Source organism: Taudactylus pleione, unplaced genomic scaffold (assembly GCF_031769625.1).
Source record: "Taudactylus pleione unplaced genomic scaffold, aTauple2 ptg000400l, whole genome shotgun sequence".
In the NCBI taxonomy this organism is placed as follows: Eukaryota; Metazoa; Chordata; class Amphibia; order Anura; family Myobatrachidae; genus Taudactylus; species Taudactylus pleione.
The window spans coordinates 4,519,878-4,546,964 of NW_028284802.1; the positions used below are offsets into that span (position 1 = coordinate 4,519,878).

Genomic DNA, 27,087 nt, shown 5'->3' on the forward strand with positions numbered 1-27,087 from the left:
CATTCAGGAAGATTACCTGTAAAGGTGCATACACAAACAACGATTTTTTTAATGATTATCGATAACGATATAGTTTATCATTCAATCGTTGAAAAAAATCGATCACTTTCTGAGTTAAAACGATGAACGATTATCGTTCATGCGCGTTCACGTTTGTAGTTTGTAGTTCAGTCAGACTGACCAACTCAACGATTTTCAGTAAGGGAATATGCAAAAATCGTTTGCAGTTCAAAGAAATCGTTCATTACATTTAGTAAATGAACAATTTTAGTAAACGATTTTCGTTAATTTTTCCCTTGAAAAAATGAACGAAAATAGTTTACTACAATCGTTCATTTACTAAATCGTTGTGTGTGAATTAATGTAATACAGCTGTTTAATTCCCTGTATACTGTAGTTCTGCCTCCTAATTGTTTCTAGATCCTTTATATTTGCCATTAACAATGTATCACTTGTTATACTTGAGGTATAGTAATATAGATGTATAATTATTATAGTATGACAGCAACTGTAAATAGAGATACAATACACGTCATAGCACATAACATGTGAGTCTTCCCTCTACACTCCACACCTGTATTGCCTGGCAAGGGAGCCCTCCCCTCTCCATTCACCTACATGGAAACCCACAACAAGCCTATGCCGGCCCAGATACATTCCGGCACAGTTTATATAGCGGAGCAGGATCCTCACAGTGCACCTAGTCAGATTGGGGTTTTCGCAGACTTTTACTGACTAAGGATATATAACACCAGACACGTTTTGTGATTCAAAATTTATTTTACTTTCCAATTGTGCTCATTTACTATAATGTATCACTGGGATCTTGGTTGTTACAGAGGGCCTGATTCAGAGCCGCTCGCTCTGAATCAGGCCCAGAATTCAGGGACACTGGTGCAAGTATGGTGACATAAAAACCATGTGAGCGATCTTAAATTTCGTCCAAGGCACTCGATGTTACTTTGCTTGGTCTAGCAGTGTAGCAAACATGATCGCCAGCAATGTGCTTCTTTACTTAATGCTTCTTCATGTGTCGGCTTCAGCCTGGAAAGTGAGAGAAAAATAAAGTCATTTGATTGCCGTGTACATACACATAGCAGTCTATTGAGGCAGGAGCCTGGGGATGCACAGGTGAGGGTCTGGATCGCCAAGAGCCGCGCCGGGCCCGGGTAAAAGGGGGCGTGGCCTGCGCACTGGTGAGGAGGGTGCAGTGAGCCCCCTCAGCCTGGCGCATAAACACATATTCTAACTACAAACGTATTACCTGTTACATAAGCAAATCAACATATCTGTATAAAATGAATAGAGATTGAGCTACAGCTTTTTTAAACATAAAAAATTCAAAGGTTAAATGAACTGAATGTATAACCGCATAATAATCAGACCTAAGCAGCCTATTCTGTACATCAACAATCAATCGGTACAATTCTGCGTTGTGCCAAGGATTGTGTTAAACAATTGTCAAAACGTAACATGTTGGAAATCCTCGCTTCGCAAATTCTGTCCCCAAAATGATCGGAATCCACTATTTGTGGATTTCTAACATTTTGGATTTTGTCGATCAACGGAGAATCGGAGATGGGGGAATCAGATCAGGATCGGGGAATGGGGTTTGTTGATGTATGGGCTGTTTTACCCTTGTATCATTCTAAATATTGACAGATTGTAACCTTGGGCAGGCCACTGTGCCCCATTTTTAGAAGTAGAGATGTTGCCTCTGGCAACCAATCAGATTCTACCTAGCACCTTCTAGAAGATAATAGCTAGAATCTGATTGGATGCTATGGGCAACACCTTCACTTCAGAAAAACAGCATTTTAGTAAATATACCCCTTGGTCTGACTGTAAGAACGGTCAGCAGGTGAAGCCGGGTCCTATCTTGCATAGTTGTATATAATTGGAGTTGCGGTCAGAGGGTCTGATTCTGAGTTGTATGCAAACTCCGGTGGTGTGTGGACGGGGCATGCGCAGGAGCTGCAGCACGCATGTGTTGCGATGCAGCTGCTGCTCCTGTTGCAGTGTCGGGGAAGCTGCAGCCTGATTGACAGGCTGCTGTCTTTTGGGGGCGGAGAGGCTGTCCTTACCAGAAAATGGGGCGCGTCGGCCCCATTTTCTGGGCGTGATGAGACCAGTGTTTGCGTTGTACAATACAGATTATCTGGCCTCGGCAGTGGTTCGGGCGGCCATTTTGGGTACGTTTAGGCTTACTTAGGTGGCCGATGGTGATCTGATGCCGCATCTTTGGACGTAGCTCTCGGATCTGTGATGCCGGCAGTGGGTGTCTTTTGCCTTCATACGCATTCTGTGGCAATATCATATTTTCGCATTTGGACGCAGCGGCGATGCATATAGCGCACACGTCTGAATTAGGCCCAGTTTCCCTTGTCCAGGAAGATGTGTATAACTGGACATGAGCTGGGGATCTGTATCTGGATGTCAGCATACATACAAGGGGTGAATTACCACAGGATTATAATGGGATATTAATTATCCTGTCACATTGTTGCCCGACTGTACTACAAAGATCATCTGGCTGCAGTATGTTCTCTCGACACTCGGAATGTCGACTAATTATTACCTCCCACATCGTCCTGCTGATTATTTCTGGCCCTCTGTTGCCTTGCCTGAGCTTGGATGTATTAAGAATAAGAGAAACTGTTCCAGGAATCCGTCCAGTAATGAAAAACTATTGTTTAAAAGTTAGTTCCTGGAAATGACCCTGTTAATAACTTACGAATGGCTGGTTTTGTCCATGTTATGGATCAAGGCGCCACCAGGAGTGCCCAGACAAGGCGCCACCAGGAGTGCCCAGACAAGGCGCCACCAGGAGTGCCCAGACAAGGCGTCACCAGGAGTGTCCAGACAAGGTACCACCAGGAGTGTCCAGATAAGGTGTCACCAGGCGTGCCCAGACAAGGTGCCACCAGGGGTGCCCAGACAAGGTGCCACCAGGGGTGCCCAGACAAGGTGCCACCAGGAGTGCCCAGACAAGGTGTCACTAAGAATGCGATCTTATTCTTACTTGCCTACTTTTTAGGGCTTGCCTTCGGGAAATCCTGGAGGGAAGGTCCGAGGGGCATTAATGAGGATGGATTAAATGACCGTATGGTTTGTTGTTTTGTAATGTTTGGCCTACAGTATATAGCATAAATAACACACATTTTACAGTAAGGAGAGCCAAACTGCAATATATGTTGGCAATTTCACCAAAGTACCTCTCAGACATGGGAGTACTCCTGTTCTAATCAACAAGAGGAGCTCTACAAAGCATATATGAAAGTTAATTTACTAAGTAAAAAATATGCAAATAGCTTTCTGTAACTCAGCCTATTTTGCCTCTTTGCCCATACATAGATGTAGATCAGAGCCATTCTATTTGTGAAAACTGCCCCCCCCTCAGTAAAATGGGGATACTCCTGCTTTTGTGGGTGCACATTTGAATGGAAGTGTAAAACAAAAAGTCACCCCAAAGCCATAGAGTATACCACTATAGGACTCTCATTAATGTAACTTTTATTTTTTTCCGATAAAATACTTCTAAATGAGCTCCATTAAAGCCTTAATTAATTAGCGAGGATACACCTAATAATTGTATGTCACAGTTGTGCCTTTGCCTGTTTATATTACATGGAAACTTGTGACCATAAGAATAGTGCTTATCCCCTGGAAAATGGCCTGGACCTGGGTTATACACAAGTTATCCCATTGTAGTAGTTTAAGATGACTCATTACCAGCTACTCCAATAAAAAATGGATATATACAGGGGTGACAGAGGAAGACACCTGCTAAACAGGGAACGCCTCTGTACTTGGGTTATCCCCTGCCCTCCACTCCTATTTATATGTCTCCTCCCCCCAAAGAAAGTCTAATTTCTGAATGTGGGTCCAATTCGCGGAGAGTACTATATCAGTATAGTACAACGGTCAAAACTGGCCAAGGAATCATATCTGTAAAAAAATAAATAAAACAACACCTATATCCATATATGAGTAGGGTCCTTCTAATGTCCAGTGACCATAGGTTATTTACAGTACTCACCAAAATGTTCTTCTTACTATTGACATTAAACAGACTGACATGACCATAGCCAGACAAGTCCCAGTATACAGAGAGATATGCCATCTTCTGATCTTGGGTTCTACTAATGGAAGAAAACAAGGAAGCAACAAGGAAAGGGGGAAATGGATAAGTCTTTACAAACAAAAAACCCTCCTTAAAGTATGGTGAGAACAAATGAGACAGTAATAAATAAATCATCCTCTCTAGTAAAGCCTCTTCTAAACCCTCCAACCACTCCTTCCTAATGCTTCTGACCATGCTCTCTCTCATCCAGCAATCGTCTCCCCCCAGCACATCTACTGCAGAGCCTATAGCCAAGAGACAAATTGGCAGAGTTCTCTAAAACCCCAAACTCACCTTAATACACGACTTCTCAGTCTGATACATTTATATATCTCGCCAAGGTCCTGCTTTCAGATGGCACTGGTAGTATTCTAGAAGACACTACCACGGAGATCCTTTTCTCAATCTCTGAAATTGTCTTTGACAGTTGTCCATATACCTCTAACCATGTCATTGATAGCAATGTGTACCACAACCAACTGGTCCTCCAATCCCTACCCAATCATCTATCAACATCATCCACAACATGTCCAACCCTAAGCACAGGAGACCTCAAACTGTTCAGTGTTTACTGGTTACCCTATCTGCCATCAAATTAAAGTGATATCCTACCACCAGCACTATACAGTAGTAATTTTCCAATCTGTACTAGAGAAGTCACACCCCCAGTTTTGAGTCGAGGTGTCCTGCTACAGAGGTGATTCTCCAGTACTGACATCCCAAATAGTTTCTTATTTGGCATATATTTCATTGTGTTCTCGATCAGATGCCAGATACTCTTCCCTCTTCTACCAGTTCTTCTTGTTATTACCCAGTTGCCTACCTTAGATTCCTGCACCCCCTTCTGCGCTAACTCCAAACTGTGGGCCTGATTCAGAGCCGGACGCTCTGACAAAGCACTCGCTCTGAATCAGGGCCGGCCCTCTGGTGTTTTAGAGCGGACTCCTGGCCACTCGCATAGCTGTGGGTGACCACCCACAGCTATAGCGAGCGGCCAGGAAGATGGTTGCGATGGTCAAGACCATCACGACCATCGGTCTTGCGACGAGACCCTTGTGGTAGGGTCTCGTTGCAGCAAGCCCCAGAGTGCTCTAACAGAGCCGAAAGTACTCCCACTCCCAGACGGAGGCGTTCCCATGGGAACATCTCCGTCTGGGCAGCCACGCCCCCGGCCCACCCACCAAAGGGGGCGTGCTTTCACTCAACATCGACAGCACGCCCCCTTTGGAACGAGACCCGGAGCGACGGTTGGCACGTCACTATCCGGGTCTCGTGCATGCGTACGACGGAGCCGGATCCGTTGTGCGCATGTGCACTGGGCCACCATCGACCCGCTTGCGAGTGCATAGCGCTCGCGAGCGGGTCTGAATCAGGCCCTGTGTCCTCAATGGACCTTGTTGTTGATAAATGGTCATCTTGATCTAGTATCAGATGAGTAACTCGCTCACAATTTACACACTAGTAAGTACGGGACAATACCAAAAACCTCACAACTACACAGTAATATTTAATAACAGATTAATAAAAAACAAAAAACAGCCCAATGTACAGTATCCCACTCCTCATTGGATAGTAATATAATAGTCTGCTTCCCATTTGTGCATTAAGCATTCTGATACGCTTGTTAAATTATTTTATAGAATGTGTCCTACCCCGGACAGGCTACACAGACTGTGATGTGGTAGGTCGTGGTTATGTTGGAGGAATTGCGGTGAGGTAGGGACTTTCGTTCATGTCTTTTGGAGCTGACCAGTTATTTGTGATTCATGGAAAGAGGTTTTCATTCTCATTCACCATGTCACCTGGACACCTCTTTGCACCTGAGATTGCTCTCCTACATCATATATTGCAGCCCGTATTCTCAATGCAACTAGAGCAGCGCTTGCCCAGTTTCTCCAACCTTCTAGCAAACATCCAAAGAAGTTATCTACTCTACTTCAGCCTCCTCCCCTCTGTTAAAATGGCTCCAGTGGATCAAATATTACACGGAACACCCCGCCCCACCGGGTCTCTCCTCCATTCTTTGAGTGGTTATTTACCGTCCAGGGTATCCAGAGATATTGCTCTATGGTCTTCTGACTTTTAGTATTTAAGTGGTTGTAGAAACCTCAATGCCGCCATATTTCCCTGGATGCCCCCCTTCCCTTCATTTGGTCCCATTCCCCCTCTTTTCCTTTATTTTATTTTCCTCTTTTTTTGTCTTACCCTACATTTATATATCTTATGTTGTTATAGACTTGATTGTGTAAGATGTACTGTGAATTTTTTTTCAACAATTACTAAAATTGAAAAAAAACTGTATAAAACAAAAAGTTTTACAAAAACTTATAACAAAGAAAAAAAAGAAGTAATCAAACTTTTCACACAATTGTCAGGAAAATAATAAACATTACACAGTTACAACAAGCACCAAACAACAGCAGCTGCAATATTCTAATGTGATTGCACACTTGCTTTTCTTACTAAAATAAAAACTTAAAACCATAATTGACCTCACTCACAAGCTGACAATGCAAGGGAACTACAAGAAAGTTTAAAAATATACTTAATCTATAACCAAACTATGTCTACTTTAAACTATTACCAGAAAACACACAGACACCAGAGTTATAACCTGATCATCCCTGTATGTATTACTCATCTATATCTGTCCCGTTTACCAGTCACACTCTCACTCACCCCATCTGACACTGAGTGTCTCCTCCAGGCTGCTGTGATCCACATGACAGGAGTAACACTCCTCCTCCCCGACTGGAACTTCCACAGTGACTGTTGTCTGATAAGTGCCATCAGGATGGGGGAGGATCCGGTTGTCCTCATCTGAGAGAACCTCTTCTTGTTCATTCTTCATCCACCACACATGCACAGATCGGGGGTAAAACCCGTACACCAAGCACTGAAGCTTTGTGGTCCTGTCTGACTGATGACTGAAAACCTTCACCTGTGGAAGAACTGACATGAAGGGGTATATCCACTTAAGGTCAATTTCGATTGATTTAAAATCGATTAAAAAATCGATTAACATCGATGTTGTATTTCTGGGAACAAATCACATAATTACTAACAGACAGCTTTTTTTTTTTTTGTAAGTAGTAATAAATGTGTGATTTAACCCCAGAAACGAAACATCAATGTTAATCATTTTTTTTATATCGATTTTAAATCGATCAAAATCGACCTTTAGTAAACATACCCCGTGAGTCACTAAATAACAGGGTTTTCCAATATTCTGCTCAAGAGTGTGGTACTGCTGACGTAATACTATGGGCTTACATAGATCTGTCCCATACAGTTATTCAGCCATATACAGGCTCAGACAGGCTACCAAGAGTTACCAAGAGCTACAAGTGACCCCAAGTGGTTTGCAGTGTGTTTTTCACAAGAAAAATATAGGAGTTCTACCCCTTCCCCTCCATGATTAGACAGACCTCTGCCGGCTGTCGCCGTTTTCGCCTGTCTTGGTGTCTGGAAGGTATCCAGTTTCCCCAAAAACGTCTTCTGCGAAATGCGGAACAATCAGAGCTTTTATGTAAATATTATTAATAAATAGGCAGCCAGTGGTAATACACTAATGGGATGCGTTAGCATTAGGGAGGTGCAAAGATGGTTCTGGATTATAAGCGGTTACAGGTTCTCACCTTCCCTCTCCAGTTCCTGCTTTCCATGGTACATATAGCTCTTTATCCAGTCAATACAATCGCGCTTCATTAAGTTTTTATGGGCCAGCACATTAGGCTGATCGCTGTTCCAGCCCTGTGTTATGATCTGCGCTTCATGCGTGGCTGGGATATACATTAAACTTTCCTTATCGAAGAAAATGATCTCTTCTCCATTCAATCCAAACTCCGTGTAGCCATCAATGCTGCCGTCTTCATGTAGGTCACACCCAAATTTTATCTGGTAGAAGAACATGTCTGTGGGGCCGCAAATAAACATTTAGAGATCATAACTAAATGGTAATACAGTGCATATTAATCATTAGGAATTATATATGGTGTTAGTTACCGGGGCCGTTGAGATAGCCATGGGGCCAAGGTACTGAAGGGGGAGTGACCAAATTCGTAGGGTGTGGTCACAACCCCTCCAGAAAAATCCATTGGAGAATACATTGTGCAGCACTGGGAAGCGGCCTCAGCCGCTGACCCGGGCTCCTCCAATAGGTCTGGGTAACCCCTCTGTTAGTTACCAGGGGGTCAAGTGGACTGACAAATGTGTAATAATTTCATATTTATTTATTTAACAACTCTAAGGGGCCTATACATCAAGCCATTTTTTACATCAGCTTTTCCCGGAGAAGTCTTTCAGAGACCTCTCCGAAATGCTGGGAATATAACTCGCGTGGACAGAGTTAACAGCTGCTGCTGTCCCTGCGAGTTCCCGGTAATACATAGCCAGGATATTTTCATTAGAAATTAAACTATTCCCGGCAAGTTTTAATGTTAATAATCGCGGCAGTACCGCGATTATTAATACATAGACCCCTATATTTGCTATAAACAACAATTAAAAAAAAAAAAAAAGACACAAGAATAGAATAGTATCGGGATGGTAGATAGACAGTAATAATGGGTCGACAGGGTTAATAGGTCGCAATGATCAAATGGTCGCCAAAAATAAAAAGACCAACATGGTTTTTTAAATGTTTTTTTTAATGATTTTTAGGGTTAAGGATAGGAGTTAGGGTTAGGCTAAAATAACAAAAAAAAACATGCGGCATCCTATTTAGTTTTTTTTGTCGACCACTTGCATGTTGACTTTTTGACCATGTCGACATTTTAACTCTGTCGACCTAAAGCACTGTCTACCAAATACCTGCCGTCTATTTAACACAGTCAATCTAAAGCACTGTCGACCAACTACATGTCGACCTTTTAACCCTTTTGACCTTTTAACCCTGTCGACCTATTCACTGTCTACCTTCTAGTGTTGACCTATTGCTTGTCTATCTATCAACCCACACCCAAAAATAATTGATTGTACGTATATAGTTCTCACATATTTAAATGTATAGCTAATGTAAAAATGACAATAAAACTGTAGTCCACCCACTTCTTTTATAGGTCTAGATCTTTACATTTTGTTATCGGCATCCAACTGTGATGTACTGAATGAGACTAGAGATCCCTAGGACACTGTTTTCCCTATGTGACCTTGAGGTGCCACTGAATATTCACGGCGAGTACCCTTGGGGGTCCTAATACCCCAGGTTGAGAACCATTGACTTAAGCAATATCACACTAAACTTTGAACTCCCTTGGCACTGGACTGACTGTGCCTAAGTTCAGCTCCTGCAGAGGGCGCCCTTTAGCCTATTACAGTCAAGGGCACAGTACCAGCTAGAATGGACAACACAGGTCCAACAACTGTAGCAGCAGTGTATCAGCAACTCTCAGGCCAAGTGGAAGTTAGAATAATGCTGGGATTTGGCATTCATATGATATGTAGTAGCGTCTGTGGACACCCTTTTATATGAACTGCTTAGTTACACTCCCAGACCCTAATCTTAATACAATGCAAGAGGACTAATAACTAAACTGGACAGATAGTGGGATGCTACGCCTGAATGGTATTGATGGGCTATCCTGAAGACAGCAGCCAAATGCATAAACATTATATTAGTCACCTAAGGTCAACAACAAGAACTTAAGGCTAGTTGTATTATTATAACGGCTTCTTAAGTTAGGAGACGTACTTCAGGCAGGGACCTCAGCAGGCCATACACTGAATTTGTTCCATTAGCTGCTGCCCCTGACCACGCTGCACAGGAAAGAACAGTACATGCTGGTGTTAGATCAACAAGTAATTAACTAAGACAAGAGAAGCAGGAAGGGGAGTTACACAGCTGTTATAGCCGGAAGATTGGGCCAGACTTAAGGCCCCCATACATCAGCAATTGATTGCAGCAATCGTGCTATTTGCAATCGATTGTGTATTAAAATCTTTCCCTTTTTCAATCGATTGTGGCAATCAATTGCTGATGTATGGGGGCCTATAGACAGACAGATTTACCATTCGCATTAAGGGTTAATGCTTCTGCTGATACATTCTCACCTCACATTGGAGTTTCGCTGTAAAAATGAATGAAACTGACTTTGGCCAAGGTTTGTATTGCCCGCACTTGGATGGCATCTAGGGGCCCTACCTTTGCTGAGCGGTGTGGGCTGATGAATGAAGTTGTGGGACATGAGCAATTTTTATATACTAAACGAAATTGTATTCACAAATATGAGAGTATTTGGGGCCATTGGATTGCTTCTTCCCATTATGTTGCTGGGGGGGGGGGCGGCGGGAGTTCATATGTTGATGGATTGGCACCCGGCGGGGCGGCACAATAATGATTTGGCATTCTGTATTTATAGTTCTTCTGCTGTTTTCTATGGTTCAGAAGTATTGCGCAGATATTTTAATTATTATTTTATTCTCATGATATTATATGATAATGGCTATATAATACAAATGTTTTTGGGGGGGGGGTTTTCTGTTCTTTTTTTCAAGGTTTATTGGGGGTGGGGGTATTATGTTTTTGTGTATTGGTACTGTGTTTTGTTATGAAAACCAAAATATTTTTATAAATAAACTCAATAAAAAAAAAAAAAAAAAAAAAATGAATGAAACTGCCCTTACTTAGGTCACTAATGATCTTTTTACCACCAAATCCCAGGGTCATTTCTCTCTACTCCGCCTCCATGGCCTGTCTGCTGCCTTTGGTACTGTAGGCTGCCCTATCCTCCTTCCCAGCCTCCACTCTTCTGGCCTCAGACTCAGTAATCCCAAGGATGACCTTGTGCCTCTCTAAGCGCTCTTTCTGTGATCCAACTCCCCCTCTCTTCCTCTACCTGTCGATGTCCCCCAAGGGTCTTTGCTTGGTCCCTTCTCTTCTCTTTTTACTCCTCTCAGCAGCTGCTCCAGCCTCCAATACCAATATATGGCGATGACCCCAAAATATACCTCTTGTCCCCTCCCCTCTCTTCTCTCTGCCATCTCTTCCTGGATGACCTAAGACTTTTCAAACGCATTGTTTTACCTAATCCAGGCCCCCTTCCACCTCCCCATCTCCAGCACCTCCATGTCCTCTGTCTCCCAAGTCCAATTACATCATTGCCAGGCCCATACCCAAATTTCGCTAAGGGGCCTGGGGCTGCCTGGCAACACATTATACCTTCCCTGATCTAATGCATGTGTTTTGCACCGGCGTGCTGTTCTCTGATTGCCGTACACCTGCTGCTAATATATGTTATACATGCTTCTGTTACTGAAAGGTGCAAGCTTGTGTCTCACCTGTGCTTCTATAGTGCCAGCTACAATGTAACAAAACCATGTATCTCACATACCCATGTACACAGATACAGCAGCCACAGAAATACAGTACAGAGATACTATTTTACTTTACCAGATGTCTGGTTGAAAAGTTGAACTATGGCTTGTAAAGTCTTCTGGTGTTTGGCTTCATACTCTCGCGCAAGTTTGGTGGTTTCCCCGACTTGGTGATCCTTGGGTTCCTGCATCCACGGGCGCACGGTTTCCACCAGTCGGGTGTCACTGTTATACCTTTCAATAATAACATCATCCATGTAGGCAGCAATTGTATAGCGTGGCAGCCCGTGGTATGGCGTCTGGGCTGTGGTGAAGTAATACCTGAGGCTGTGGCTGCCTGTGAGAGGAGAAAGGGAGAACACATCACAAGGTACGAACAGAGATAAGATAATGTATAGTTTATTCCAAAGGATTCTTTACCAAATTGGGATAACCATTCTACCGTGCTCAGGGCCACTGAGACATGGAGTGGGCCCAGGTACGGGAACATGGCCACAAATGGGGCTTTAGTTTCCTAAGATGTGCACCGTTGTAAAGCAGGACGATTGGTCATGGCAGCCTAAGGGGTATGGTTATTCCTCCCCTGCACTCCTGAGCCACCAGACACAGGCGTGGGCCCGGATTCTCTATACCCGACTAACCCCCTATAAGCAACCCTTGGCTATGCTTTCAGATTTTATTCGACAAATTCTAGTTGAAACTGGAAATTCTTTTTTAAAAATGGGGACTGTGTATTAAGGCAAATGTGCATGTAAACTCTTTACTCCATATTTACCTCCTCTCTGATCAGGACATTGAACAACTGGAGCGGAAATATGGTGCACACGTTCCACTCATTACCATCAGACATGCTGCACCGCTGTCTTCCAGACACCATGCACAAAAATATTCCACCACCTCTGAGTTTTTGAGCATTTTTTTTAATTACAGTGTGTTATAATACATACCATTAACATACTGTAATTCCATACACTCCATATAATTTCTGTAATTCCATACATTCCATAACACATTTAATTATGAGAAACTTTTAAATAAGGGAAATCTATATACAGTGTATCACCCATGGAGAATCTATGTGAGTACCTCTCCCCTCTCAGAATGTCACCGATGTAGAATCTATGTGAGTACCTCTCCCCCTCCCAGTGTCACCCATGACAAATCTACATGGTTACCTATCTCCTCCCAGAATGTCACCCATTTAGAATCTATGTGAGTACCTCTCCCCTCTCAGAATGTCACTGATGTAGAATCTATGTGAGTACCTCTCCCATCTGAGAGTGTCACCCATGTAGAATCTATGAGAGTACCTCTCCCCTCTCAGAATGTCACCGATGTAGAATCTATGTGAGTACCTCTCCCCCTCCCAGTGTCACCTATGGAAAATCTACATGGTTACCTATCTCCTCCCAGAATGTCACCCATTTAGAATCTATGTGAGTACCTCACCTCTCTCAGAATGTCACCCATGTAGAATCTATGTGAGTACCTCTCCCCTCTCAGAATGTCACCCATGTAGAATCTATGTGAGTACCTCTCCCTTCTCAGAATGTCACTGATGTAGAATCTATGTGAGTACCTCTCCCTTCTCAGAATGTCACTGATGTAGAATCTATGTGAGTACCTCTCCCCTCTCAGAATGTCACTGATGTAGAATCTATGTGAGTACCTCTCCCCTCTCAGAATGTCACCGATGTAGAATCTATGTGAGTACCTCTCCCCCTCCCAGTGTCACCTATGGCAAATCTACATGGTTACCTATCTCCTCCCAGAATGTCACCCATTTAGAATCTATGTGAGTACCTCTCCCCTCTCAGAGTGTCACCCATGTAGAATTTATGTGAGTACCTCTCCCCTCTTAGAGTGGCACCCATGTAGAATCTATGTGAGTACCTCTCCCGTCTCAGAATGTCACCGATGTAGAATCTATGTGAGTACCTCTCCCCTCTCAGAGTGTCACTGATGTAGAATCTATGTGAGTACCTCTCCCTTCTCAGAATGTCACTGATGTAGAATCTATGTGAGTACCTCTCCCCTCTCAGAATGTCACAGATGTAGAATCTATGTGAGTACCTCTCCCCCTCCCAGTGTCACCCATGGCAAATCTACATGGTTACCTCTCTCCTCCCAGAATGTCACTCATTTAGAATCTATGTGAGTACCTCTCCCCTCTAAGAATGTCACTGATGTAGAATCTATGTAGTACCTCTTCCCCTCCCAGAGTGTCACCCATGTAGAATCTATGTGAGTACCTCTCCCCTCCAGAGTGTCACTCATGTCGAATCTATGTAGTACCTCTCCCCCTCTCAGAGTGTCACCCATGTAGAATCTATGTGAGTACCTCTCCCCTCCCAGAGTGTCACCCATGTAGAATCTATGTGAGTACCTCTCCCCTCTCAGAATGTCACTGATGTAGAATCTATGTAGTACCTCTCCCCCTCTCAGAGTGTCACCCATGTAGAATCTCTTTTTGCCCTCAAATCAGGAGCTACCACAGCATATACTGTGGCTGGAGCACTTGCTGTGTAAAGTGCATTATGACATTTGTGTTTCATTATAATGCGCATTCTTAGCTGTAACCCCCTGTTTATTGTACAGCGCTGCGGAATATGTGTGCGCTATATAAATAACTGGTAATAGTAATTATAATAATTGATGGGTGGGGGTAGTGGAAGTATCATTAAAGCCTACCTCTTCGTACCCAGGGGGAGTTTCAGTTGCCCAAAAACCCTCACCCTCCCAGCCAGCAGCTCAAATCATGACCACAATAATAGTAGGATACAATACGATTTTAATAGAGCTGTGGCCACAACATGGGATCAAACGGAGCTTCTGTACATGCCCAGTGACAGTAGCTTCTCTTACCCAGTCTTCCATGTGTGCGTATCTGAGCGCCCAGTCAGCACACCGGACCAGAGAGCCGTTGAAACTGCGGCAATTCCTCCGATTTTCCAGTAACTTGCAATAATAGATTATGAATAACTGCGAGGCTGGCAGAGAGCCACCAGATGGGAACAATACGGCAAGTCGCTGTACTGATACAAGTCGCCAGCGGTAATAGCCAGCCATTCTCAATTCACTGTATATAGTCACCATGTCAGTGCATCTGGCCAGTGAAATAGTAGCATTTGCTTTTTTTGTGGCCTAATCCCCCTAGGGAATACAGCCCTGTGCCCACCGGCCTATAGACAAGGGCACTATGACAAGGGGCCACCAGCAGTCCCAATTTACATTTTAAATGGGCAGTAGACAGATAGTGATTCGGAGATTAGGGGTGTGATATGGCAGGATAGGGATGTTGTTTGTTAGGAACAAGACGGGCGAGAAAGCATGATCTACAAACGTCTAAAATCATGGAGACATTCAGTACAAACTGTAAGAAACAATGTGTAATATGGAGGACAGAGGATGAGCTATAAGGATCAACAGCTAAATGATAAGAAACTATAAAAACGACTATAACGGCTTCACATCTGTATTTTAACATATGTCAATAATCCACTCAAATTTCCCCATTGCTGTCTACACTCCAATATACTTTTCTGTTTAGATAAAAGAAATGAGCTGAAACGTGACTCATCTTTAAGATATACATAATACATGTAGGACCCTATATATCAAAAAAGAGAAAAAGACAAAATTCTCTGGTCTGGTCCGGTGCACTGATAGGTCTCAGTACAATTCTAGTAATATGATGTCCTCAGAAAAATATATAAAATATAACTTTTATTAAATTATTTAAAACATATAGGACCTCATTCAGAGCCGGTCGCACAGAGCGTGCGGTCGGTCTGAATGAGGGGAGGACCTCTTGAATTTTCAAGACTTCCTCCTTTGCGGTGGTAAGGCTGTGGGTTAACACCCACAGCCTTACGACCGCCTAAGGTGATGGTCGCGATGGTCAAGACCATCGCGACCATCGGGGCTTACGACGAGACCCTAGGGTAGGGTCTCCCTTGTCGTAAGCCCCGGAGAGCTTTCGGCTCTGTCTGAGCCAGAAGCTCTCCACTGACATCACTAGTGATGTCAGTGGGGCCGCCCCCAAACGGTAGGCGTTCCCATGGGAACGCCCCCGTTTGGGCTGCCACCCCCCCGGCCCGCCTTCCTAACGGGGCGAGCTGTCAATCAACATCGACAGCTCGCCCCCTTTGGATCGAGACCCGCTAGGACCGGCGCTGTCGGTCGTAGCGGGTCTCACACATGCGCACTACGGTGCCATCGCCGTCGTGCGCATGCTCTGTGGGGGGCCATCGACCTGGTCCGAGCGCATCGGTGCTAACAATCAGGTCTGAATGACCCCCATAGTGTAGTCAGATGTAGGGCAAAATATAAAATAAGTAAAGAAAAAAGATGTGAAGATTTAATAAGAAATAGTGATTAAAACACCTCCTATTGCTGCCGGTTATTTAAATCCTATTATTATAGTCTGTTACAGCAGTATCTGTATCTCTATCACTGCATATATTATTATGACAATAAAGTTAATCTCATATATAGTTTAATCAATATTGTAGTTTTGTGTTTGTTCTAGGGATGTGCAAGCTCGGATAGGTTCGAATATTCCCGCCAAAACATTGGGTCTCAGAAAGAGGCAAAATGTCATGTTTCATGGACAAACATCATCTTCCATGGACTTTTGTCCAGGAATAATGATGTTTGTCCATGAAAGATGACATTTTGCCTCTTTCTGAGACCCGATTTTTGTCGGGAAAAATCCGAACTTGGCAGGAAAATTCGAGCCTATCCGAACCTGCACATCCCTAGTTTGTTCCCACTGTTCATATATATTAGATACTTAGAAAAATACCTATTGATATTATTAAATCCACATTACACAGTACCAATTTATTGGAGACAATATGCATTCGTTGGTGTTTTTAGTATAATCCGTGCATCATCTACAGCATAATGTGCACATGAACTTGGTAATTATATATTTTGCTATTATGCCAGATCAACCAGAAATACATGCAGTGCTGTTAGGAAATGGCTACAATTGTTTCTTTGTTGGTAGATAGTAAAAAGTATCCAACATGATTCACAGTGAGTCACAGTCGCTCTCTGTTTAATACTGTGGTTCTTAAATAACCAAAGATGCGTGTCGCGCTGTTAAGAAATGGTTACAATAGTATCCTAACCCTTGGTTGATGGGTGGAAAAAAGTCTCTCATCTATTAATTAACAGTGAGTCACTGTCGCTCTCTGTAGGCAGTGTGAATATATGCAATTGCACATAGTATCTTCTCTAATTACCAATGTTTAAAGAATCAGTTAGGGTCTTAAACACTTAACATGAGTATCTATATTGCTATCCCATGCGTGGGTGCAGTGAACTAATTATTATTATTATCATTTATTTATATGGCGCCACAAGTGTTCCGCAGCGCCTTACATAGTATATAAACAAATAAGTAACCAGTGACATACAATACAATACAAAGCAGGACAATAAACATGTATAATAGACATTGCTATATTAGCAACCATTAGACCCACATAAGCAGCCAGGTGTTAATTGCCCAAGTGGGGAGTAAGAGATGAAATAAATTACAGTAGGTAGAAGCACAAGAGGGTAGAGGGCCCTGCTCAAAAGAGCTTACATTCTTTAAGGGAGGGGCAGACAAACAGGAGTGACACAGATGGGGTAATCGGGGGGGGGGGGAGGAAGATGTAGCAGCAAGTTAGGATGAGAGCTGGAAGGCTTTAATTGCCCGCAGACAATTGTGCAGTAACCGGCAGCATGCAGGGAACGTTCAATACATTGAAAAGTGTGTGAAGTGGAATTGCAGGGACAGAGCTTTATCGCAAGCTCTGTCCCTGCATGCGATATTCTGCTAATTTATCTCAGCCAGTCATGCGGTTTGTGATAAATATTCCCCATAATCATATACACTATAAACAATTGTGTAAAATGTAAGATGACCACTTACCTGCATGGACAATCAGGATGGGCTGGTACCACAGGAGAAGATTAATCCCAATCAAATATTCAAATAATGTTTCTTTAATGCCCATTAAACCCCTGGGCAGCACCAACCTCTACTCATGAGACACATGCGAAAAAGAGGAAGCGTGAAAGTGACATTGGACTTTATCAGCTATCAATGACTGGGGATTTCCCACCACACTTTCACTTTCTGTTTTTTTCTTATTAGAAAGCATAGAATGTTTCACATGCAGGGGGGGCCCACACCGCTCACCCTCCACCCATAGGTAATTATACTTACCTCTCCGCCGATTCCCGAAGTGCTGCTCCGCAGCGCGAGACAGGCGCTGTAGAGCAGCAAACACTCACTGGGAAAATGGCGGCGGCCCTTTTCCCAGTGATCTGCGCATGTGCAGAAAAGATGTCCCCAGAAAAGTTGGTGCAGGCGCCATTTTCCCAGAGACCCGCGCATGTTCTGTAGATTCTGGCATGAAGCCAGAATCTACAGTGCTTAGTGCCGCTGAGCTGCCGAGAGAGAGGAGGGGGCCCAAACGGAGACTGCACACGGGCCCCCTCCTCTCTTAAAATGCCCCTGTTCACACGCTATTGGCCCCAAAGATTTTCTCATAACTTTTAAAGTAATTGACATCATTTAGTGAAATGTGACACAGACGTACCTTGGTCTATGAGAAACATGAGGAAGTCACAGCAAGTAGTGAATAAAGTGTTCGCCAATAGCATCCAGGCCAGCTTAAATGCGGTCACAGTCACAGCAGGCTTGCCTACCCTCCCGATTTGGCCAGGAGCCTCCCGAATATCGGGTGCCGCTCCCAGCCCCCCGGAAAGGCAGGCAGGCCGCCGACCAATCCGGCACCCCCGCACTAATGATAGAAACCCCCGCAGCAGGGGGGGGTCGTGACGCGATTCGTGTTGAATCGCGTCATTGTGGCCAAGCTCACCGCTTCACAATGCCTTTCATTCCGGCATTGTGAAGAGAGGGGGCAGGGCCACGATGCCGCAATTGCGTCCCAGGCCCCGCCCCCAATACTTTTTCATTGCCCGGCCACGCCCCCCGCTGTACACAGGCATTCAGCTCCCTCCCGGAAAGTGCAGTATGAGTCACAGTCTCAATGTCCTGCTGAATGTTTCTCTCAATGCCATGAGAGTACGTGGCTTGTTGTGCTACACTTTCCCATTTAACATGCCTCATGGGAAGAAATCCAGTGGTGTAAGGTCAGACCACCTTACCATCCTCACTGGTGTGGCTCCCCTATTTGAATTTTGGACTGTGCTGCTGACTAGGGTGGTGAGCAGCTGACCTTCACTTCGCTCATGCCGATGGGCCACACTCCGCAAGAAATTACCGGGAGAGGGTTCTGTAGGACCTCTTCCTGGCAATGGCCGCCACATGTGTGTCGTAGCGCTGCAGGTTCCCAATAGAGAAGTGAAATGATCACATCCGCGATCGTTTTACTTCTTACACATCGCAGGGAAAGGCCCCATACTGATAAATGCAGCATGGAACCACACATTGTGCTGTCGTACACCGCATCATGCAGTGTGTGCAGACGGCACAATGTATCGTTCCATTGCATTATGCCTTCGCTGGGTACACACCACATAGTGTGCACCCAGCTTTACATACAGCCAGTCACACCCTCACACACCTTAAAAATACTTTATTAACATTCTAAAATACATAGGGGGGAGATGTATCAGAGCTTAGAGATAGAGTGGAGAAGTTGCACATAGCAACCAATAGGTTCTATAGGCTGTGCTCGGTAAGTGACAGCTAGAACCACCTGATTGGTAGCTATGGGAAATTTCTCCACTTAATCTCTCTTATGCTCTTTACTGTAGTTCTCCACCATAGGGCCGTATTCAATTTGAAGTGAAAAGCTGTTTTCGGAGAAACTTTTTCGCCGAAGATGTCATTTTCGCAGATTCCACTTATCCCCGTATTGAATTTGTCTGACTTTTTGCCGGTGCGAAAAAGTTTGCGCCTTGAAACCAGCAGAAAAGATTCGCCAATGAATAACCGTCGGAAAAAAGTGCAGAATTGGGGTTTTGGGGGACAAATTTGCGGCAACTACCCTGCACCCTTTTTACACCCCCTTGATGCTAACTGCATCAAAAAATGCTAAAAAACCCCCACAAAGGGCACCCCAAAAAAGCATTTTCAAAAAGTGGGCAAAAAAGTTCAAAGTGGGGGTATAAATTCAAAAACTAGCAAAATAGTCTTTGGGGGGTCTGCAAGTATGGGGAGGTGTTTTTTGGATTACAGGTGTTTGGTGAAGGTGCATTTTTGGCGCTTTTTAATGCTTGACTTTAGCAACTTTAAAATATGCTTGCACCCATTTTCATGTACCCCAAATTTGATGGGACTACTTATTTTCCCCCAAAAAAGTGGCTAAATGCTATTCTTCACCACTGTACCAAAGACGCTAAACAGCACCTATTGAAACCATTTAAATACCCCAAATACCTCCAGCAGGGCAATGTGGGGGTATCCATAGTGATCCCCCATGTCAGTGCATCTTTTGGGGGTGTCAGGCTGATTTCCCCATTTTTGAGAGGACTTTTTCACATCCTTTGGAATTGAATAGGTCGAAAAGCGGCACGCGCATGGAAAGTGTTTTCACCAAAAACACGCGATGTATGTGGAAATTCTGGCAGGTGAAAAGTCCGGGACTTTTTGCATGCAATTGAATACGGGCCATAGTCTATGGAATGGCCATTTGTTACAGTTGGTGCACTTGTTGCGGAGCCCCTGGGTTCCTATATAATTAGTTATAGTGAACTGGTGTCCATAACACATTGATAATGGTGAGTTTATAGCAGTTTTCCACAGTGCTGATAATACAACATGTCGCTTTAACCTGAATGCTAATGCTAGGGATCACTGGCTGATTGCAATGTTTTTATTTTCATCTAATTCTTTTGATAGGATGGGTATTTAACACGGTATTCTAAAGTTTTTATGGCGGAATCCCAGTCATTTGATGGTGGGCTTCCGATGTCCATCCCAGGTGTACTGAGAGACAAGGGAGGGGACACTGACATAATAAGTGAGTGGAGGGAGTAATTTGAGAGTATGAGGGTGGTGGTGCTCTGACAGGTCAGGGAGGGAACACTGAGATAAGGGGAGGAAGGGGTAATAGAGAGTATGGGGCCAGTGAATGCTCTGACAGGACAGGGAGGTATACTGAGTTAAGAGGATATTTAGAGAATATTGGGGCTGTACTAACAGGAGAAGGAGAGGATACTGAGATAAGGGGAGTGGTAATTAGAGAGTATGGAGGCAGTGTGTTTACTGACTGACAGGACAGGCAGAGGATAATGAGATAAGGTAAGGGGTAATTAGAGAGTATGGAGGCAGTGTGTTTACTGACTGACAGGAGAGGCAGATGATACTGAGATAAGGTAAGGGGTAATTAGAGAGTATGGGGGCAGTGTCTTTACTGATAGGACAAGGAGAGGATACTGACATAAGGGGAGGGGTAATTAGAGAGTATGGAGGCAGTGTGTTTACTGACTGACAGGACAGGCAGATGATACTGACATAAGGTAAGGGGTAATTAGAGAGTATGGGGGAAGTGTCTTTACTGATAGGACAAGGAGAGGATACTGACATAAGGGATGGGGTAATTAGAGAGTATGGAGGCAGTGTGTTTACTGACTGACAGGACAGGCAGAGGATACTGAGATAAGGTAAGGGGTAATTAGAGAGTATGGAGGCAGTGTATTTACTGACAGACAGGACAGGCAGAGGATACTGAGATAAGGTGAGGGGTAATTAGAGAGTATGGAGGCAGTGTATTTACTAACTGACAGGACAGGCAGAGGATACTGAGATAACGGGAGGGGTAATTAGAGAGTATGGAGGCAGTGTATTTACTGACTGACAGGACAGGCAGAGGATACTGAGATAAGGAGAGGGGTAATTAGAGAGTATGGGGGCAGTGTATTTACTGACTGACAGGACAGGTAGAGGATACTGAGATAAGGTGAGGGGTAATTAGAGAGTATGGGTGCAGTGTCTTTACTGATAGGACAAGGAGAGGATACTGACATAAGGGGAGGGGTAATTAGAGAGTATGGAGGCAGTGTATTTACTGACTGACAGGACAAAGAGAGGATACTGTCATAAGGAGAGGGGTAATTAGAGAGTATGGAGGCAGTGTGTTTACTGACTGACAGGACAAGGAGAGGATACTGACATAAGGGGAGGGGTAATTAGAGAGTATGGAGGCAGTGTATTTACTGACTGTCAGGACAAGGAGAGGATACTGACATAAGGAGAGGGGTAATTAGAGAGTATGGAGGCAGTGTGTTTACTGACTGACAGGACAAGGAGAGGATACTGACATAAGGAGAGGGGTAATTAGAGAGTATGGGGGCAGTGTATTTACTGACTGACAGGACAAGGAGAGGATACTGACATAAGGAGAGTGGGAATTAGAGAGTATGGAGGCAGTGTGTTTACTGACTGACAGGACAAGGAGAGGATACTGAATAAGGGGAGGGGTACTTAGAGCGTATGGGAGCAGTGTGTTTACTGACTGACAGGACACGGAGAGGATACTGACATAAGGGGAGGAGTGTTTAGAAAGTATGGTGACAGTGTGTTACTAACAGGACAAGGAGATGATTCGGAGATAAGGGAAGCGGTAATTAGAGAGTATGGGGGCAGTGTGTGTGACTGGGCATCAAACAGTTAATCTTTTTCTGATCTCAGGGCAACCCAGCCTCGTTCTCCCCAATACCCCGCCCCCAGCCCCAGACAGGCCAGTTCTCATTTGGTGTCAGCAGGAGCTGGGCACAATATATACAGGGGCTGCTGCTTTATTTTATTTTTACTTTATTTGAGATGGCAGCTCCACCAAACCCTGGTGCCGGTGGCCGCATGCTGGTGACCGGGTCAGCATCCACGGCCGGGTCCTCCAGAGGTACAGAGGACCCCAGCCGCAACCGTACAACGCAGGAGCAGGTGAGATGGCTCACTGTTTGCAGGGAGCCGCATTGGCGTGTCTTCACCCACCGGTGCGGGAAACAGCTGGCCGGTCTGACATGCGGGTGGCCAGGCTGCCCACTCCCCCACTAGACCACCAGGGCACATAGGTAACTACTGTAGTGGTGACCATTGCCCTGGGGGGATCTATGTCAGAAGGGGGATCTATGTCAGAAGGGGGATGCAGGCTCTCGCTGTTTGCGCCGGCTTCGTCATGCGCATGCGCACTGGCCCAACATCGACCCAGTTGCGAGCGCACAGCGCTTGCGACTGGGTCTGAATCAGGCCCTCTGTTCCTTTTGGCCACAGCGTTGGCTCGGAGAGTGACTGACTTGAGAGTGTTGTCGTGTCGCTCTCGGTTTTTAGTCTACACTCAGATCGGGCTGTTCTTTGGACATAGTTAGGCTACCTTCTGAAGGTAGTTTCTCGGTTCCACATCAACCACGAGATTGTGGTTCCGGCTTTTCAATCATCTGATTCTTTTCTGGAGGAGTCCTCTTTGGATGTGGTGCGGGCCCTCCGGATCTATGTAGATCGGACTAGGGATAACCTTAAGTCCAATTCCCTTTTTATGTTTTATGGCTTTCACAAACTAGACTGACTGGCTACAAAGCAGACCTTGGCTCACTGGCTCCGTTTGACCATCCACCATGCATACGTGGCAGCAGACCTCCCTGCCCCAGGTGTGGTGATGGCTCATTCCACCAGGTCGGTAGGTACTTCTTGGGCAACTCGAAGGGGTGCCTCGGCGGAGCACCTTTGCAGGGCGACTACGTGGTCTTCTGTCCGCTCATTTATCCGTTTCTATTCCTTTGACACCTTCGTTTCTGCGGACATGGCCTTTGGGCGGAGAGTTCTCAGTGCAGCTTAGGAGCGTCCCTTCCCTTAGGGGAATTGCTTTAGACATCCCCAGCATTGTCCCTGTGTCCCCTATGGTTATGAGAAAGAAAAGGAGATTTACGTCTTACTTTTAAATCTTTTTTTTTCAAATTCCACAGGGGACACAGGACGCTCACCCTGACACACCTGGCTTGTGGGGGTTTTGTTCTGTTTCTGGTTCCCCTGTCCATCTCTGCGGTGTATTCTCCAGAGACATTCTTGTTACAGCACAATCACTGATATAACCTACAAGTGTAAGGGTATGCAGTCAGGAAGCCAACGGTCGAAATGCCGACCGCCGGCTTCCCGACTGTGCAATCCCGACACGGGACTAATGATAGGCGTCGAAATCCCGACGCCTATCATTATCCCAATGCTGGGAGCCCGACGCCCGGCATACCGAACGAAGGTAGGCCGGGCGGCAGGCGCGGACAGCCGCGCGGGGGGAGGGTTAGATTAGGGGTTCCCGGCGGAGACTTAGAGATAGGCAGCCCCTCCCGGGAGGATTAGGTTAGGGGAAGGAGGGGCTAGGCACCCTCGGGGGGAGGTTAGGGTTAGGCTGCGGGAGGGGGGTTAGATTTAGGCACCTACGGGGGGGGGGGGGGGTTAGGGTTGGGCACTAGGAGGGGAGGTTAGGGTTAGGCACACCTAAAGGTGGGTTAGGGTTACTGGGGGGGAAAGGTTAGGGATAGTCCAAAAATAAACTGGTAGTTTAATTGGGTCCCAACAAAATTAACCCTAGTGTGTAAGTGTGTGAGCATGTGGTAGGGAATATAGATTGTAAGCTCTTCTGGGGCAGGGACTGATGTGACTGGCAAAATATTCTCTGTAAAGCGCTGCGGAATATATGTGTGTGCTATATAAATAACTGGTAATAAATAATAATAATAACAGTTACTTACATTGTCGGGATCTTCACTGCTGCCGTCCTTCCGGCGTCGGGATTTGAACCATTTATACCGATCCCAGTGTAAGTACTATTGAAAACATAATATACTTTATTTAAATAATATAGCAGTTCCTTCATCTTCGGCTGCTCACAGTGACTGTGCATGTTACCACTGAGTCCGAGCAATAGGGAGTACCTTTATATCAGTGCAGTGGTTCTCTAGCCCCCGGGGTACTCGCTGTGACAGAAGACATCTCTGTAATGGCGGGGTGGGACGTGCTATAGATAATTACACACAGGGAATGCAGTGTCCCAGGGAACCTCAGCACCATGCATCCTTGTAACAGAAAGCAGATGTGCACTATAGTTTTATAGAGTTAAATTTTGTATATATTGGAACTGGTGAGAATATATACAGTATATATACAGTCAGGTGCATAAATATTGGGACATTGACAGAATTCTCATATTTTGGCCTCTATTCACCACCACAATGGCTTTGAAATGAAACAAACAAGATGTGCTTTAACTGCAGGCTTTCAGATTTAATTTGAGGGTAATTACATCCAAATCAGGTGAACGGTGTAGTAATTACAACGGTTTCTATATGTGCCTCCCACTTTTTAAGGGACCAAAAGTAATGGGACTATCAACTCAAAAGCTATTTCATGGACAGGTGTAGGGCTATTCCCTCGTTATTTCATTATCAATTAAGCAGGTAAAAGGTCTGGAGTTGATTCTAGGTGTGACATTTGCATTTGGAATCATTTGCTATCGACTCTCAATATGAGATCCAAAGAGCTGTCACTATCAGTGAAGCAAGCCATCATTGGGCTGAAAAATCAAAACAAACCCATCAGAGAGATAGCAAAAACATTAGGTGTGGCCAAATCAACTGTTTGGACATTCTTAAAAAGAGAGAACGCACCGGAGAGCTCAGCAACACCAAAAGACCCGGAAGACCACGGAAAACAACTGTGGTGGATGACAGAAGAATTATTTCCCTGGTGAAGAAAAACCCCTTCACAACAGTTGGCCAAATCAAGAACACTCTCCAGGAGGTAGGTGTATATGTGTCAAAGTCAACAATCAAGAGAAGACTTCACAAGAGTGAATATAGAGGGTAAACCATTGGTGAGCCACAAAAACAGGAGGACCAGATTAGAGTTTGCCAAACAACATCTAAAAAAGCCATTACAGTTCTGGAACAACATCCTATGGACAGATGAGACACAGATCAACTTGTACCAGAGTGATGGGAAGAGTAGAGTATGGAGAAGGAAAGGAACTGCTCATGATCCAAAACATACCACCTCATCAGTGAAGCATGGTGGTGGTAGTGTCATGGCGTGGGCATGTATGGCTGCCAATGGAACTGATTCCCTTGTATTTACTGATGATGTGACTGCTGACAAAAGCAGCAGAATGAATTCTGAAGTGTTTCGGGCAATATTATATGCTCATATTCAGTCAAATGCTTCAGAACTCATTGGACGGCGCTTCACAGTGCAGATGGACAATGACCCGAAGCATACTGCAAAAGCAACCAAAGAGTTTTTTAAGGCTAAAAAGTGGAATGTTATACAATGGCCAAGTCAATCCCCTGACCTGAATCCGATTGAGCATGCATTTCACTTGATGAAAACAAAACTGAAGGGAAAATGCCCCGAGAACAAGCAGGAACTGAAGACATTTGCATTAGAGGCCTGGCAGAGCATCACCAGGGATGAAACCCAGCGTCTGGTGATGTCTATGCATTCCAGACTTCAGGCTGTAATTGCCTGCAAAGGATTTGCAACAAAGTATTAAAAAAGTGAAAGTTAGATTTAGGATTGTTTAGTTTGTCCCATTACTTTTGGCCCCTTAAAAAGTGGGAGGCGCATATAGAAACCATTGTAATTCCTACACCGTTCACCTGATTTGGATGTAATTACCCTCAAATTAAATCTGAAAGTCTGCAGTTAAAGCACATCTTGTTTGTTTCATTTCAAAGCCATTGGAGTGGTGAATAGAGGCCAAAAAATGAAAATTCTGTTAATGTCCCAATATTTATGCACCTGACTGTATATGTACAATTTTTAAAATCTTGTTTATAACAAATTTATTCCTTTCATATATAGCAGCACCTAAACATTTGAACTAATAGCCATTATATTCATTACAAATGTATTGCTTTGCAAATGTTAGGGGTACAAATAACGCAAATAGGCTGTCAGGGGGCACCCAGGTGGGAAATTAGATATTTTGTACGGGGTGTGATTGGTTGCTATTGCCTATGCGCTTGTCATGTGTCAACATCAGGCTGTGGTCACTCCATGCTGACCTGATCTAAGCAGATGAACTGATCGCTGTCCTTATGGTGACACTTTTCAAGGACTGTCCACACTACGAACTCAGGGGGTCATTCAGACCTGTTCGCGAGCAAAGGACGCTCACAAACGGGTCGATGTTCCCCCACTGCGCATGCGCACGACGGGGACGTGCCGGGGGGCGTGCCTGCCAGACGGAGGCGTTCCCATGGGAACGCCTACCGTCTGGAGCCGGCCCCACTGACATCACTAGTGATGTCAGTGGGAGTGATTTTGGCTCTGATAGAGCCAAAATCACACCAGGGCTTGAGGCAGGGAGACCCTACCGCAGGGTCTCCGTCGCAAGTCCGATGGTCGCGATGGTCAAGACCATCGCGACCATCACCATGGACGCTCGCATATGCTGTGGGTGGTCACCCACAGCTATGTGAGCGTCCAAGAGGACGCTCCATTTTCATGGAGGAGGGCCCTGATTCAGAGCGAGCGCTCTGGTCAGAGCGTCCGGCTCTGAATCAGGCCCTCAGGCTTGTTAAATCTCCCATAAGTATGGGAGTCTCCAGCGTTGACATCCGGTGTCCCAGTCTCAGTTTTATCTCTCAATGTTTTCCGATTTCATGAGAAAATCCCGGCTTTTGGT

At 44.8% G+C, this 27,087-nt stretch overlaps 2 protein-coding genes across 3 annotated transcripts in view; both read right to left on the minus strand.

The window, feature by feature from the left end:
* Positions 1-760: 760 nt before the first annotated feature.
* LOC148506582 (zinc-alpha-2-glycoprotein-like) lies at positions 761-17,485 on the minus strand. Of its 2 annotated transcripts, none has more exons than XM_088446546.1 (6): positions 17,367-17,485; positions 11,514-11,774; positions 7,762-8,037; positions 6,803-7,075; positions 4,040-4,139; positions 761-1,044 (listed from the first exon to the last, which is right to left on the minus strand). In XM_088446546.1, the coding sequence occupies exons 1-6, from the start codon at positions 17,449-17,451 to the stop codon at positions 972-974; spliced, it is 1,068 nt and encodes a 355-aa protein (XP_088302672.1). In that variant the 5' UTR covers positions 17,452-17,485; the 3' UTR covers positions 761-971. The 2 variants fall into 2 exon arrangements, with proteins under 2 accessions (XP_088302672.1, XP_088302671.1); XM_088446545.1 differs by having other exon boundaries at positions 4,040-4,142.
* Positions 11,722-27,087, minus strand: part of LOC148506583 (antigen peptide transporter 2-like) — a 40,785-nt gene continuing 25,419 nt past the window's right edge. The window contains exon 12 of the transcript XR_015869772.1: positions 11,722-11,774. The gene's annotated coding sequence lies outside the window, so the exon portion shown is untranslated. The remainder of the gene's footprint in view (positions 11,775-27,087) is intronic.